Consider the following 15,586-nt stretch of genomic DNA (forward strand, 5'->3'; position numbering starts at 1 on the left):
TCTGAGGCTTGTGGTTAGTTTACCTTCTGTGGATGCACAAGCTGATGATGTTGGATGTCGCATATTACATCGATACCTGTGTCAAGTTACAATCAAGGTTATAATAGTTTTGGATTTTTACCTCCGCCAAGGAGGTTATGTTTTTGCCAGGGTTTGTTTGTTTGTTTGTTTGTTTGTTTGTCTGTCTGTTAGTGTGCAACATAACTCAAAAAGTTATGGACAGATTTGGATGAAATTTTCAGGGTTTGTTGGAAATGGGATAAGGAAGAAATGATTAAATTTTGGTGGTGATCGGGGGTGGGGGGGCCCACGGGGGGGGCCACTGATCAGCCTTGGCGGAGGTCTGCGCTCTCCGAGTGCTTCTAGTTTTAGTTTACTTTCAGTATTAATTTTAGTTTTGTCATATCTTTTCTCTTTTTCACCATCGTATTCAAATAAATCCCAGACAGGACTCTGCTGCTTTCTCCCAACTTTAGTCTCTATGTTTCCAGGTAGAGTGGGGACCAGAAGACAACTGGAAATCACAAGTGACCACAAGTGACGGACCGTCAAGTGTCATATGGTACCGCTAGCTAAAATTGCTAGAGTGAAATAAATCGATTTCCTATCAATCCAACGTTGACAAAGATGAAAATGAAGAGAATTTCATCCATCATTTTTATATGTTCTAGTTAGTTTTGTAAACACACAATACAGTTTCAGTCAGTTATCATTTTTTCTTTTAATTATAGTTTTTATTTATTTCAGTTAACGAAAATGTTTTTTCAATTCTAGTTTTCGTCATTTCGTTAGTTTTTGTTAACGATAATAACCTTGGTTACAATGCAATATCTTTTAAACTTTATGCGTAAAAATGTGGGGATTTTGCTATTTCCTTGATTATGTATTGAGTTATGCAATCATGTAATCATGTTTTTCTGGAGGGACTGATTAATGCTGAGTCTGCTGTGAACCAGATGTTCTCTTTAGTGGAGTACCTTGAAAGTCAGGCAGAAGCTGGAAGGTCTGACTAAATTAATCTGACGTACAGGGACATGGGTTTCCAGGTTTCTCGACACTCCAATTAAATGTCATAGCATGAACATGATTAAAACCAGGAGCAGGCTGCTAACCAGGATACTAGTGTGCATGTGTGTTTTTAGAAACTAAAGTCATAGCATATTTGACACATAGTTATACAAAATGTACAAGAAACTGTAAACAATAGACCCAATACTTAGGGCAGGGCTGTCAAACTCATTTTCTTTCAGGGGCCACATTCAGCTCATTTTGATCTCCAGTGGGCCGGACCAGTCAAATAATAGCAGAATAGCCTAGAAATAAATACAACTCCAAATTTTTTATATGCAAAAAATAACATTAAATTGTGAAAACATTTATATTTTTCAAACTATCCAAAAAAAAAGATGTGAATAACCTGAAAAAAACTGAAATTTCTGAAGAAAAATAAGTACAATTTTATTAATATTATGCCTCAACTTATGATTAATACATGTGTGTGTAGATCTACCAAGACACAAAACAGGCAGAATATTATTAAAATTACACTTATTTTTCTTTAGACATTCCAGGTTGTTCATATTTGTTCAGGTTATTGACATTTTATTATCAAAGGATATCAGAATTTAATGTTCTTTGCAATAAATCAAAGAGAAAAAATTGGTGTTGCCTAGGGATGTAATGATTACCGGTATAACGATAAACCGCGGTAAAATTGCAGACGGTTAGTATTACTGTTTAAATTCTAATTATCATGATAACTGTGTTTGAATACCACACTTTTAGGGGAAAAAAACCTTGTGTAAAACTATGCTTTCATGTCAAATATTTGAGTATAGTTTTAATTTATTGCAATTTTAATGTTCTATACCTAATATTTGGAACCAATATTCACTTTTAAAGTGTTTGAAAAGGTTTGTTAGGCATCTGTGTGTTATTTATGCAATAAATTTTATAAATTTTTCAAATCGGATTTTATTTTTTTTGTGTGTTTTTTGTCCTTTTATGTTTTTATAGTAGGTTAAAGTGAAAAAATAATAGGCAGATGATATAGATGAAGTTGTGCTGAAAAAAAAAGATACCAAACATGGGTATAGTAAACATTTGCATATATATAGTATATAAAGACAAATTCAAAAGTACTGAAAAATAGCCAAAATAGGCTCAGACTACTAAGGGTTAATATTTGAATGTTTCTGCCAACAGAAAGTACATTGTGCCTATTATTATTATTATTATTATTATTATTATTATTATTATTATTATTATTATTATTATTATTATTATTTTTAATACAACTTGGTTAAATTATTTCAGTGTGTATATAAGTACTTTTTGAACATTTTGAGCACAATTTCAACAATACTGTGATAATAATGATAACCGTGATAATTTTGGTCACAATAACTGTGATATGAAATTTTCATATTGTTACATCCCTAGTGTTGTCATTATTTATAGGCATGATATCATTTTTTTTTTTTTTTCAAATTAAACCAAGAAGAAAATTTGGAGTCATTATTCCTAGGTTATTATGCTATTATTTTTGAGTTTGATGCCTTTGACTGTTAACATCTTCAGGGTAATTTTTGCATTTTGCACTTTGTAAATTCATCCCGCGGGCCAGACTGGACCCTATAGTGGGCCGGTTTTGGCCCCCGGGCCACATGTTTGACACCTGCGACTTAGGGTCTCACATAAGAATTGAACTACACAGCCGTCATCCATATTGCATGTATGAAGTATCTATTAGGACACAGTAACAGCATTATGAGAGACAGCACTATGTGAGGCATGAACCAAGTCATTTAAGTAAATATTAGCAGGGTACGATTTGTTGGGGGGGGTGGGTGAGATCAACCCCCCCATCTGGTTTTTACATTCCTACTTCTGCTGAATGAATTTCATCCTCGGGGGGTCAACCCTGTCTATGATTAACCCTTTCATGCATGAATTATAAGAACCTTAATCAAGATTTTTTTTCCTGAGTGTTTTTATTCCTTTTTAGTTATTAAATTTTATTTTTTTTTATGAACGTGTTTTTCATGGATTAACAAAAATATCCACTCAGCTGGACACCATGCGTTTAATTTTTGAAGCAAAGAAACATGCATTTACTGTCATACTGTGTGAAAACTATGAAATAAATGTTTTTTTTTAATGTCGCTAATCTGATCTTTTCTCACATTTTAACATACTATAATAGTAGTTATTACTCACTCAAATAATATGCAAAAAACAACAAAGCACTACAACTTTTTTTTTTTTTAACTGTTAATTACAGTCCAATAACAATTAGCAATTGATTTACACTCAAATATGTAGATCAGGTAGATCAGGTTTCTCAAGAGCTGCAAAGTTACAGTAACGGTATGAATTGCAGTGTATTATGGGATGGTGCATAAGTGTCTACTGTATTGGTTGATATGCAAGTAAAACAACAAAACCCATGAATATACAAAAGAGCAGCTGTAGAGTAACTGTCCTCTGCAGTGACTGCTATGCATGAAAGGGTTAAAAACCAATTGAATTTTTTTTCATGTATAACCTACATTACTGGCACTAACTTTTTCCTGAATCGAAATGTTGACAGTCTCGGAATTCGCGAATGTCCCCATGCACATAAATACATTGTATACCTTACCTATCTGTCTCTGTATATATCAGTCTCTCTCTCTCTCTCTCTCTCTCTCTCTCTCTCTCTCTCTCTCTCTCTCTTTCTGTGTCTGTGCGTCTCTCTCAAATGTCACTCACCAGTAGGGATTTAATGATATGAAAATTTCATGTCATGGTTATTGTGACCAAAATTATCACGGTTATCATTATTATCGTGGTATTGTTGAAATATACTCAAAATGTTCAAAAAGTACTTATATGCACACTAAAATAATGTAACCAAGTTGTATTTTGAAAAAAAAAAAACAATAAAATAACAGGCACAATGTACCTTCTGTGGCAGAAACATTCAAATATTAACATGGAAACATCAAACATACAAATGTGCATTAAAGATTGCACCTTATGGCCAGAGATATCGGCATTAGGGGTGGGAACTGAAAGGATTTTATCAATATCAATGCCATTGTCGATTCTTTTTACCAGTCCAATTCCTTATCAATTCTCCTATCGATTCCTGAGTGGTTTTTGAGTGGAAAAAAAAAGGAGTTGGACAGGTCATAGTGGCGCTTGTTTGACCATTTACATATCAAGTTTTCTCATTTTCTAAGTGCGGTAATTGAACACGGTTATCATGATGATTAGAATTTAAAAGGTAATACTAACCATTGGAAATTTTTACCGTGGTTTATCATTACATCCCTACTCACTAGTTCAAAAAACTCTTGCTGCTGAGGTATCAGACATCCCTTTGCTTCTGAAAGAGTTTTGAGAATATACATGCCATGGAGTCCGATGAGACAATCTCCACAAAATGTTATCTGCCGTCTCCACACTCTCCGTGTCAATAGTAGAGTGTGAACATGGATTTAGTTCCATGAATCACCTCCTCACTGATGAGTGCAACAGAATGAATTGTCAATAAACAGTCTTCTCTTTATTGCTGTTGATGGGCCAGTTCGTTACCTGCTCAGAAGTTTGCAGAGATGTGGAGAAAAGAAGGGTGAAATGCTGCAGATGACGCGTCAACAGGAAAGCTGAAAAAGCCACATGAAGTCTGACATCAGAGCAAACTGTTGACTTAGTCTAATTAGAGGAATTATTTTGATATGTGAAATTTTAATGGATTAGGTTTCATGTTAGGTTTTACAGTCTGATTGAGTTGCCTGTTCGCCATAAATCCTCTACCATGTTTGTGTGATCGGCCCTTATCCATGGTGCTGAAACTTAATTAGGCCATCTCCCACATCGCAGAAAATTAAATGTTTCATGTATAATTAGTTTGCATTAACCCTTTCATGCATGAATTACGATTACTGAAATAAAGATTTTTTTCCCTGAATGTTTTTATTCCTCTTTAGGCATGAAAAAAACAATGCAATTTGAAATTTCTTTATGAAACTATTTTTCATGGAGTTACAAAAATGTCCCCTCAGCTGGACACCATGCTTTTACTTTTTGAAGCAAAGAAACATGTATTTACTGACATACTGTGTCAAAACTATGAAATAAAATCATTTTTAATGCTGTGAATCTGATGTTTCCTCACATTTTAACATACTATAATACTAGTTGTTACTCAATCAGATAATATGCAAAAAAAAAAAAAAACAACTTTCTGTTTTAAAAGAAATTTAAATTACAGTCTAATAACAATTAGCAATTGATTTAGACTCAAATATGTTACTGCAGATCAGGTTTAGCAAGAACAGGAATGGTAACAGTATGAATTGTAATGTATGGGGTGTTGCATAAGTGTCCACTGTACTGGTTGATATGCAAATAAAACATCAAAATCCATGAATATACAAGAGAACAGCTGTAGAATAACTGTCCACTGTAGTGACCACTGTGCATGAAAGGGCTAAAGATGAATGTCCAACTCTCTGACATGTAATAGGGCCTACCGTTAACTAAAAAAAGAATTACACCTGTTGATTGCTTGTTTTTCATGATTTAAAAAAAAAACAACATCCCCCCTGTTTTTTTGTTTTGTTTGTTTTGTTTTGTTTTTTGACAAATCGCACCCTGAATATTAGCACATGGAATGCAGTTATCTCAATACCTGTGGATCGACATCAACAGATACTGCTAGATGATCAGATTATTTTTTCCACAGTTTCCTTTTCTCTGAACATAATTTGTCTCCAAAACTGCATCAGTGTCCTTTATAAAACTTAAGTTTTTGCTTCTGTGCCAGCTGCAAAATAACATTATACTCATGTGACCCAGGATGTGGTCCAGTTCTCAGATTTTTGTTCCTGAGTTCTTCCCAGTAGTGACTCCAGTTTCCATCGCTGTCAGCTCCAAATCCAAACACATGGACCTGTAACAAAACTCACCTGACTTGGTCATCTGTACACAGTGAACATTTACCATCCTTATGTTATGAGCAGAACACTGACTGAAGTGAGACCAGCTGTCAGATCAGGAACCTTAGGCAAACTTAGGTAAGGAGGTTGATGAGGAGGGTGGATACACAAAAACACAATGATGCCATGTTAAGGGGGAAGCTAAGACGACTGGGCAGCTTGGGGGAGGTTTTGTTATCATCCCTACACTGTAAGCCCAGACTTTGTATTTACTAGAATGCTTTAATTACAATGTACTTAAATTATTTAAGTTTTATGACATTACTATAAAATGTTATGTATATTCTACTAATTTCTAGATGTAGTTGAAAGTACAAAAAAAGTGTAAGTTGAATGGATTTAAATCACTAAGTTTTAGTCATGACCACACCTTTATATCTCTGCATTGCTTTGTGGGTATTGGGCATGTTGTTGTAAATGTGTTATTTTTCTGTGCAGGGGTTCAGTGGAGTTGTGGTGTTAGTGTTAATTTGGACTTAATGTGTGTATGGCAGTGTTTATTGGCCTTTTTTTTTATTTGTTTTTGGATTTTTGTAGAGCTGTACCATGAGTCAGAACCATAGGCCCAACAATGGCTTTACTGGTCATCTGTAGATGTTGTAGTCCAATGTTAAATTTTGCACTTGGTCAAATTAAAAACACTGCCATTGTTGACAATTTATAATGAGCCAACATCCTACCCAGCCCCCATCCACTTTACAGTATATTAAAATGAGCAATTACACATAGAAATTTATATGGTAAAAGACTCAAATTTAAATCAACTTGGAAGTGAGAACAATGAATTGATATTAAGTTAATGATAATACAAAGCAATTGACATTGCAACAAATTTTAAGTTAAATTAACTTGGCATTTAGTGTGTTGTACTGAAGAAAGCAATTCCATTCAAGTCAAGTATTTAAGTTTAATACACTCAAGTTTTCATCACTCATTACTTAAATTTTTTAAGGCAACCGGTTTACTCAAATTTTTTAAGTAAACTCAACTTTTCCGATCTTACAGTGTAAGACTGGGTAATAAACTGCAAAGCTTAACACAAGGGCAGCTGATCTGAGAAAGAAAATAATGAAATCCTGGGGCAACTCAGCTACCCCCGGCTTGCCTAGGAACAGCTAAGATCCTGCACCATACCCTAAGGCTCCTAGACCTCTGGTAGAGGACCTGAGGAGATGTAATACCACTCAGGTGGGTGAGAACACACTGGCACGAAAAGATGTATATATGTCAACAAGATAATGACCCTAAGTAAATGTATGACAATATGGCTCCAGAAAAACAAAGTCCTGTTTTTGCAGTGGCCCAGTCAGAGCAGACTTGAATTACACTAGAGATGCTGTGGATTAACCTCAAGAGAAATGTTCACACCAGACCTCTAAAGAATATGGCTGAGCTACAGCAGTTCTGTAATGAAGAATGGCCCAGAATTCCCCTGAATGCTGTGCAGGTCTGATCAGTAACTACTGACCAAAGGGCTCGGTTGAGGTTATCAAGTCTTGGCTTACCTCCTCACAAATGTGAATTGCAAGAACCACAGTCATAAAGCCAGTGGATGGGTATCTGCCCTTCTTCTCGAGCCCTCTTTCATGGGTGTATCTCATGAATGCTGGATTTACTACCAACACCTGTAATAAATGACATTTATTCTGTAAACATGATTTCTTCAGTCACTGCAGCTACAAATAACAATGACTTAAAGTTATTACTCACCAAATCTTTGTTAACTTGGATATTTCTTTTTACTGGAGCATATGACCTGTGTGAAACGCCACATGATGTAGTAATTAAATAACATGACAACAACCCCCCCTCAAACAAAAAACAAAACACACAAAATATGTTACACATTTGGAGAATATTTTTTTGGAGAAAAACAAGAATGTTGGGGTTTATACGTGACATTATTTTCTTTCAGTTTGAAACCACAGACCACAGGTTTACAATGGCTGATGCTAGAATGAAATGGAAATGGATGGAAATACAAAACAGTCCACAACATTTCATTGTAGTGAGCTGAATTTCTATGATGCTTACATGTTTTTGTGATGTTGGTACACTATATTGCCTTTACGGCTTAAACTGCTTTAACCCTTCAGGGAAGGTTTCCTACAAAGTTTAGGAGTGTGTTCATGTGGATTATTTACTCTAGAAGCACAGGTGGAGTCAGGCACTAATGAGAGGACCTGGGGCTCGTTTCTGCACTGGTTGGTTAAGTTGTTAAGGCCCAGCGCAACGCAAAATGCATCCATTTAAGGCATTTTGCGCTATCACATTTCTGGGCTCGCTCTTTGTTCGTTAACAACTAACGCAACGCAAAATGTGTTCATGCGTTAGTTCGTTAACCCCAACACAACACAAAATGCGCTATCCCATTTCTGGGCTAGTTGGTTAAAAGTGTGCGCTCGCCCAGTTCCTCGTTAAAGGGCTGATTTTAACACGGACCTCTGAGGTCTGCGTTAGAAGGAGGATGTATTCTTGTAGCTTTATTTCACTTCATTTCTGTCATGTATGTCCTTTGAAATATTATTTACATTTGAAAAAGAAGATTTTTAACACAAGTTTGACAATATCTTTAATGATATCAGATTTTTCCCATGGACATTTTGCACTGATAAAAACGAATTTACTGAGTGAGGACTGATCCACTCACTGAATTTTATTCTCTATCGATTTATGGATAAATATAGATTAGTTCAGGACCAAGTGTGTGTGGCTTTGACGGATGAATGAATGAATGAGAACTGTATGGGGGCAGAGCCAGTGAACTGGTGCCACACACACCAGTGTGTGTGTGCGCGTGCACGTGCGTAATGAGATATGAGAGCGTGGATGAGAGGAACGGAACAGCGTTCAGTTTTTCCGTACAATCTGTTTGTCCTGTTGTTCGGCGTGGTTACAACCAACAGTGACCATTTAGATGAAGTCACCAGTGCGGAATAACTGGGGTCATCCTTAGACGTCCAGCTGGAGGCATATGTGTAAATAATTCAGATCAGTTCAGTTCAGTGTGTGTGTGTGTGTGTGTGTGTGTGTGTGTGCGTGCGTGCGTGCGTGCGTGCGTGTGTGTGTGTAAGGGGGCGGGGGCAGCTGAAGGGGTCCATCTATAGTCAGATGAGGATGAGGAGGTCCGTCCAGTCTGGTGAGGGTAAGGGAGGAGGTCACAGATCCGGGCTCACAGATATCCTCTAATACTTCTTCATTCTAACCATAGTGCTGTCAGATCAGATGACTGGAAACAGCTGGAGCGGAGCCGTTGTTCTGGGTTAAATAGTGAACGCACCTGTTTAGCGCACCCTTGAACACAAATAGTGAGCGAACAATGGATTTGCAAATACAACGAGCACAGAAACGGATTTTGCATTCATTAAGTCTCTATGTTCGCTGACCCATCGTTTGCTCACTATTTGCGTTTAAGGGTGCGCAAACAGCTTCGTTCCCTATTTAACCCAGAAATGTGTCCCTGGCTGGCATCCCAGTTCATCCCAAAGGTGTTCTGTCAGGCTGAGGTGCAGACCTCAGACCAGTCAAGTTCCTCCAAACCAAACTCCCTCATCCATGTATTTACAGACCCTGCTTTGTACACTGGTGCACAGCCATGCCGAAACAGGAAGGGGCCAGCCCCAAACTGTTTCCACAAAGTTGGAAGAAAGACATTGTCCAAAATGTCCTGTTATGCTGAAGCATTAAAGTAGTTGCTATTGACTAAGCCCAACCCCTGGAAAACAACCACTGTAATCTCTTTGTCACCAAACTTTACTGTTAAGGGTTAGTATTTTTTTTGTTGATTCTATCATGGGCTGTGCCATTTGTTCTGTTGTATTTTTGTAGTTTTTTCTGTTCTCTTCCTTGTGTGGGTGTGTTCTGTTTCTGTTGTCCCTCCAACAGATAGCAGTTAAAGGAAGATGAGCTGCAGGTGTGCTGTTGTTCTGCTGGCAGCAGCTGATTGAGGATGAGCTGCAGGAGTGGTGTTGGTGTGCTGGCTGAGTCTGATTGGTGCTTTGGAGTTGAGCCGGGAGATTTAAAGGACAGATTTTCATTCCTCCCCGGACTCCTCTCATTCCATCCTCCCCTGTGTGCAGACCAGCCTTTTGTACATTTTTGTTGGAACTTTGTAGACCTTGTGATACAAGGAGGGAATCCTTTTCTTTAAGTTTTTGTTTGGTAAGACTGTTGTATTTTGGTTTCCTTCATTTTGTGTTTGTAGAATATGATTCCCTTACCTGATTTAATTTTTTCTTTTTTTTGTAAATAAATATCTCATACTGCAGTTCCGCGGTTGCTGGTCATTTTTGATAATTTGCTCCTGTTTGTTAAGGGACATGGAGGGAGGGGAGTCTCACTTCATGTTGCGTCTCGGCAACCCCTAGACCGAGCGTAACATTACACTTGGCACAATGCAGTCAGGGAAGTACCGTTCTCCAGTGCCCTAGTGGGACGAACTTTACACCACTGCATCCAACGCTTTGCATTGCACTGGGTGATGGAAGGCTTGGATGCAGATCCTTGCCCATGAAAAGCCATCACTTGAAGCTCTCTATACGCTGTTCTTCTAATCTCAAGCCCACACAAAGTTTGGAGGTTTGTAGCTTGTAAATTGGCAACTTGTGCAGGCTGTGGCCTCAGCATGTGCTGTGATTTTACATAGCCTACCACTTCATGGCTCAGTTGTTCCAATTTGCCTTTGCTTTGTTAGAATATCACTTCCAGTTTATTGGAATATTTAGTAGTGAGGAACTTTCATGAATGGACATATTGCACAGGTAGTGTCCAATCATGTTACCACACTTGAATTTACTGAGCTCCTGAGGGGTGACCCATTCTTTCACAAATGGTTGTAGAAGCAGTCTGCATACGGAGGTACTTTATTTTACACACCTATGGTTGTGGAAATGATTAAAACGCTAGAATTCAATGATTTGGAGAGGTGTTGCAATATGTTTGGCAATATAGTCCAGTTTTCTCCATACAAATGCGTACTCACCGACCAAAATATCCTGTAGTTGTAGCCTTGATAATCCACTGAATGTCATTTATCTTAAATGGAAACAGGACAAGATGAGTGGTGCTGTCCAAGTCAGTCGCACTCTCTGGATACATGATACGATGAGTTGTTCTGGTCCCAACGTCCTCTTCAAAGCCTCTGGTCTGACCTCTGTTTATCCTAATACATACATTTCAAATCATAATCAATTTTGGATTTTTCTTTCTGACACGAGCTGAAAAAAAACTATATTTGATTTTCTTTTACCGTATGACTAAATCCTGGGAATCTATTAATGGTCCGTAATGTGTGCCCTTTAAATTACCGCTGTTGCCCACCACGGAACACGTCCTGTAGCGACCAGAGCTGGGTTCATCTGGAGGGGATGGGAAGAGCTGAAACAGCCTGTCAATTGTTGCTTTGTAGTAAGTGTAGTCATGAGGATCCCACTGTAATTTCTGACACCAAAATGCTTTATGTGAATGAATCCTTCATCTGCCTGCTGGCATTCATGTACATGAAGCTTCAGAGATGATGACAGGGTGCGGTTTTCTCACCTTCCACCAATTAAAATTATCCACTGAGAGACTGTTTTTTCTTGACAAAAATGGTTTGACAGATCTGTTAAAATGTGTTACGAACCATGGATCATCATTTGGTAAACATGCGTTACAGTGACGGTTTTGGAATTTCGGAAGACTGAAGGAAACTTGTGGTCTCCTTTCCACCCATACCATACAGATGCTAGTGAGAAGCAGCAGTAGAAAAATGAAGATCCTGTATTTTGTTGACATGGTGATGGAGATGATCTGTGAAAGGGAAAGAGTTTTAGTTTAAAGACAAAGAGCATTTCATTAGCGGTATAGCATATAAGGCATATAGCATTCAGATTCATATCATACCAAAGTCATATTTTTGACCAAATAGTGATATCTGCATAAAATGAAGCAGCAGTGTTAGGAGAGGAAAGTTATGCAGATATGACAATCTGGACAAAAATATGACTTAGATCAGTGGTTCTCAAATGGGGGTACGCGTACCCCTTGGGGTACGTGAAGGCACTCCAGGGGGTACGTGAGATTTTAAAATATATTTAAAAAGTAGCATCCATGCAAAAAATCCTTTAAAAATAATTATTAAATTAATTAAATATTTCAGGAAAATATATAAGTTCATAAAATGAATTTTCTATTCAGTAGGCTATTCAATTTCATCCTCCTAAAAACCCAGAGTCTCCCCCATACCAGAATGGTTCCACCCAACCTGTCATATGCCACCTAGCATCACCTGTCAATCACTTGAAAACTCAAACAATAGAGTTGTGGTTGAAGTGTAATTCTTTTTGAGAACAGATCTTTACTATGATCCCAAAGGAGGACACTTTAGGTTGATAATTATTTTTATGTGCACAAATCTTTATTTATAATTAAGTTAATTCTTTCTTTCTTTTTTTAGTTATATCTTTTTGTTTCCAAATAATTCAAGAGAGACCACTACAAATGGAGTTCCAAAGTTTAACCCTTTCATGCATGAATTATGAGAATGTTAATCAAGATTTTTTTTTCTTTATTTCTCTTTGGGCATTTAAAAAAAAATGAGATGATTATTATTTTTTATGAAGCTATTTTTCATGGAGTTGCAAAAATGTGTGTTTAATTTTTAAAGCAATGAAACGTGTATTTACTGATATGCTGTGTGAAAACAATGAAATAAAAACATTTAATGCTGCTAATTTGATATTTTCTCACATTTTAACATACACTGCAAACAAAAAGTTATGGATATTTAAAATTTTTGGGGCTATTTTTTTCAGTTGAGATTCTTGCACAATGCTTTTTACTTTTTTGTGTGTGAATTGAATTGCAACACTAATGACCAGACATAGTTTTATTTACAAATGGCAAAAATAGCAAAAAAAAAAAACGGCAAAAAAAACAACAGAAATATCCTTAACTTTTTGTTTGTAGTGAACTCCAATACTAGTCACTTCATCGAGATAACATGCCAAAAAAAAAAAACACAAAAAACTTTGTTAATTACAGTCTAATAACAATAATAAGGAATTGATTTACACTCAAACATGTTAGATTTGGTTTATCAAGAACAGCAAAGTCACAGTAATGTTATTAATTGCAGTGTATTGTGTTGGCTGATATGAAACTATAATAACAAAAATCCATGAATATACAAGAAAACAGCTGTAGAAAAACTGTCCACTGTAGTGACCACTGTGCATGAAAGGGTTAATAAATCAGACACTGATGGCACAGCACTCTGTTTTAAGTCATTTTTTTCAACCAAAAATGCTTTGCGCTGGTTAGGGGGTACTTGGCTGAAAAAGTATTTCACAGGGGGTACATCACTGAAAAAAGGCTGAGAACCACTGACTTAGATAATTATGCTATGAAGGTAATGATTTGTAAAATACACATAAGTCTTCACTGATGAACTGGAGAAAAGTATCCTTTAACCTCTGATTTAGAAAGAAGGCTAAGAAGTCTTAGTTTTCTCAACTCATCAGCTAACTATTTATTTTATGTATAATACACTGTTGCTCATAGAATAAAATAATTATACATCTCCTAATGAAATGATTGTGACAATGTATAAATGTCAACTTATTCTTGATAGATAAAGTGTTACTGGTACTCAGTATGTAATCATTCCACCTGGTCAAAGGTGATTACTGATCTGTATTAATAGGAATAAAAAGACAAATGTGTCTGAAAAGACAATTATTCCAACTTTATGGGTGATAGTATGTTTAATATGTAAGGCCAGGAAAGCGGCTTCTGATTTGTTTAATCAATTGAAACCATCACCGTGGTTGTTATTGTTACTATTGTTGATATTTTGGTCGTGAGGGTCTTTGTCACCTTCTTTTTATTTTCTTTTTTTTCTCTCCCCTTCTCTCTTCTCCCCCTTTCTTCTCCTTCCCCCTGGTCCTTCCTGTCAGGTCCAGCATCAAAATGTGGTTCAATTAAACCCAAAATAAAGACACTGGAATATCAAGGGGAGCCTTATATACTTGATGAAGGTCCCCTTGACAAAGCAAATTTGTTTAGCGCAACAAGGCAGCCAGACCACTGTTCTGCTGTTATGAGGCTGGACAAGACAAGTAAAAGAAAAGAAAAAAAAAAAAAAGAAAGAAAGTCAAAAACAAGACCTTCAGTTAATGGTTATCTTGACAACCAAAAATCAGAAGATTGTCTTAATATACGGAGCATAAACATAACAGAAGGGATATTGTTGAGCATTTTTTGTGCAACTAATCACTAATCAATGGATTATTAATATAGTTACCAATTATTTCTTTCAGTTTGAAGCAGCATATGGGTTATAAGTCTCATACATACAAACATTGCTACTTTGGTTCCTATTAAAATGTATCATTGTAGAATTCAGGCCCTTAAATGTAGTCTATGTCATCAGATATAAGGAATCGTTGTAAATATAGTACTGCTACCTGATGACAACATAAACAATAAAAATCTATATTTTCGATGACTGTTTATTTTCCACTATGTCAAAAGCATTGTTATTTTTTTAATCTTATGCCACTTGATGAACCAGTTACTCGGGTTTGACTTGCTACATGTTTTGCATGTGACTGAACTGAAGCAGTTCTCCTGATCATCACAGTATTATGGCCTTAGTCATACACTACATAGACAAATAATAATTTTCAACCACAACTACGTACAACCTATATTATTGTTTGTATTATCATTTACCATATTATTTATTATTAATTATTTGTTGTAGAGGAATTCTTTGCTTTGAAAATAAATAAATACACTTTCTACATCTCACTTAGAAAAGGAAATTCTCCCATTAAACTTTTAAGGAAATATTGATGTTTATAAACTATATAGACAAAACTATTGGGACATATCATGGCTACAGCTCATAAGATGTCCTGTTCATGCCGATTTGACATATAAACATCAATTTTAATAATCAATATGATACTTATCCCAATATAAAACTATATTGTGACATTTGTCATTGTTGTTTTGAAGCTCAGACCCCTGTTAGAAAAGAAACACTTGAATTCAGTGTGTCCCAATACTTGTGTCCATATACTGTATAACTCAGGCAATCATGCTATGAGGCTACGGAACTGCAACATCACTCAGCCAAAAAGACAGAAGCACTTTATCAACGTTTTACAACCTGATGCTATTGTAACCAAATAAAAACTGAACAATAGTGAACATTTTCTGGCGTTCATAGTTCTGTGTGAGAGTGGGAAACAGACTAAACAGACTCTAAGTGATTCAGTCACATGTCACTGTTTTGACATGTGTCTTGAGGGAATCACAAGGACTTGATGTTTTGCCCAAATTAATACAAATTATGACTTAGGTTTAGCTCTATATGAATGTTGTTATTGTTGAACTAATGCCATTTGTAACAGGTAATGGTGCTGATGTTCTTCACTGACACTATTAAAATAATGGTGTCTTGTTTAGTCTGTGCTGTTAAAATTAAGTTTGTAGTTTTTGTTTTTTCTTTTTCTGATCAAAAATCTAATAAAAAAAAAAAAAAAAGGAAGTGAGGACGGAAGGGAATAAATGACATTTCTGAAAGATTTGATGGATTTATCAGAAATCTG

General features: G+C 36.2%; 1 protein-coding gene across 1 annotated transcript in view; it reads right to left on the reverse strand.

Annotated features, from left to right (window-relative positions):
- Positions 1 to 5,362: 5,362 nt before the first annotated feature.
- The window catches only part of LOC115428029 (CMP-N-acetylneuraminate-beta-galactosamide-alpha-2,3-sialyltransferase 1-like), a 54,135-nt gene continuing 43,911 nt past the window's right edge, over positions 5,363 to 15,586 (reverse strand). The window contains exons 5-7 of the mRNA XM_030146803.1: positions 7,698 to 7,743; positions 7,493 to 7,612; positions 5,363 to 5,941 (exon numbers count right to left, since the gene is read on the reverse strand). Of these exons, the coding sequence (XP_030002663.1) occupies positions 5,774 to 5,941; positions 7,493 to 7,612; positions 7,698 to 7,743 (334 nt within the window). The 3' untranslated portion in view covers positions 5,363 to 5,773. The remainder of the gene's footprint in view (positions 5,942 to 7,492; positions 7,613 to 7,697; positions 7,744 to 15,586) is intronic.

The sequence above is a fragment of the Sphaeramia orbicularis genome, chromosome 11 (genome assembly GCF_902148855.1).
Source record: "Sphaeramia orbicularis chromosome 11, fSphaOr1.1, whole genome shotgun sequence".
Lineage (NCBI taxonomy): Eukaryota > Metazoa > Chordata > Actinopteri > Kurtiformes > Apogonidae > Sphaeramia > Sphaeramia orbicularis.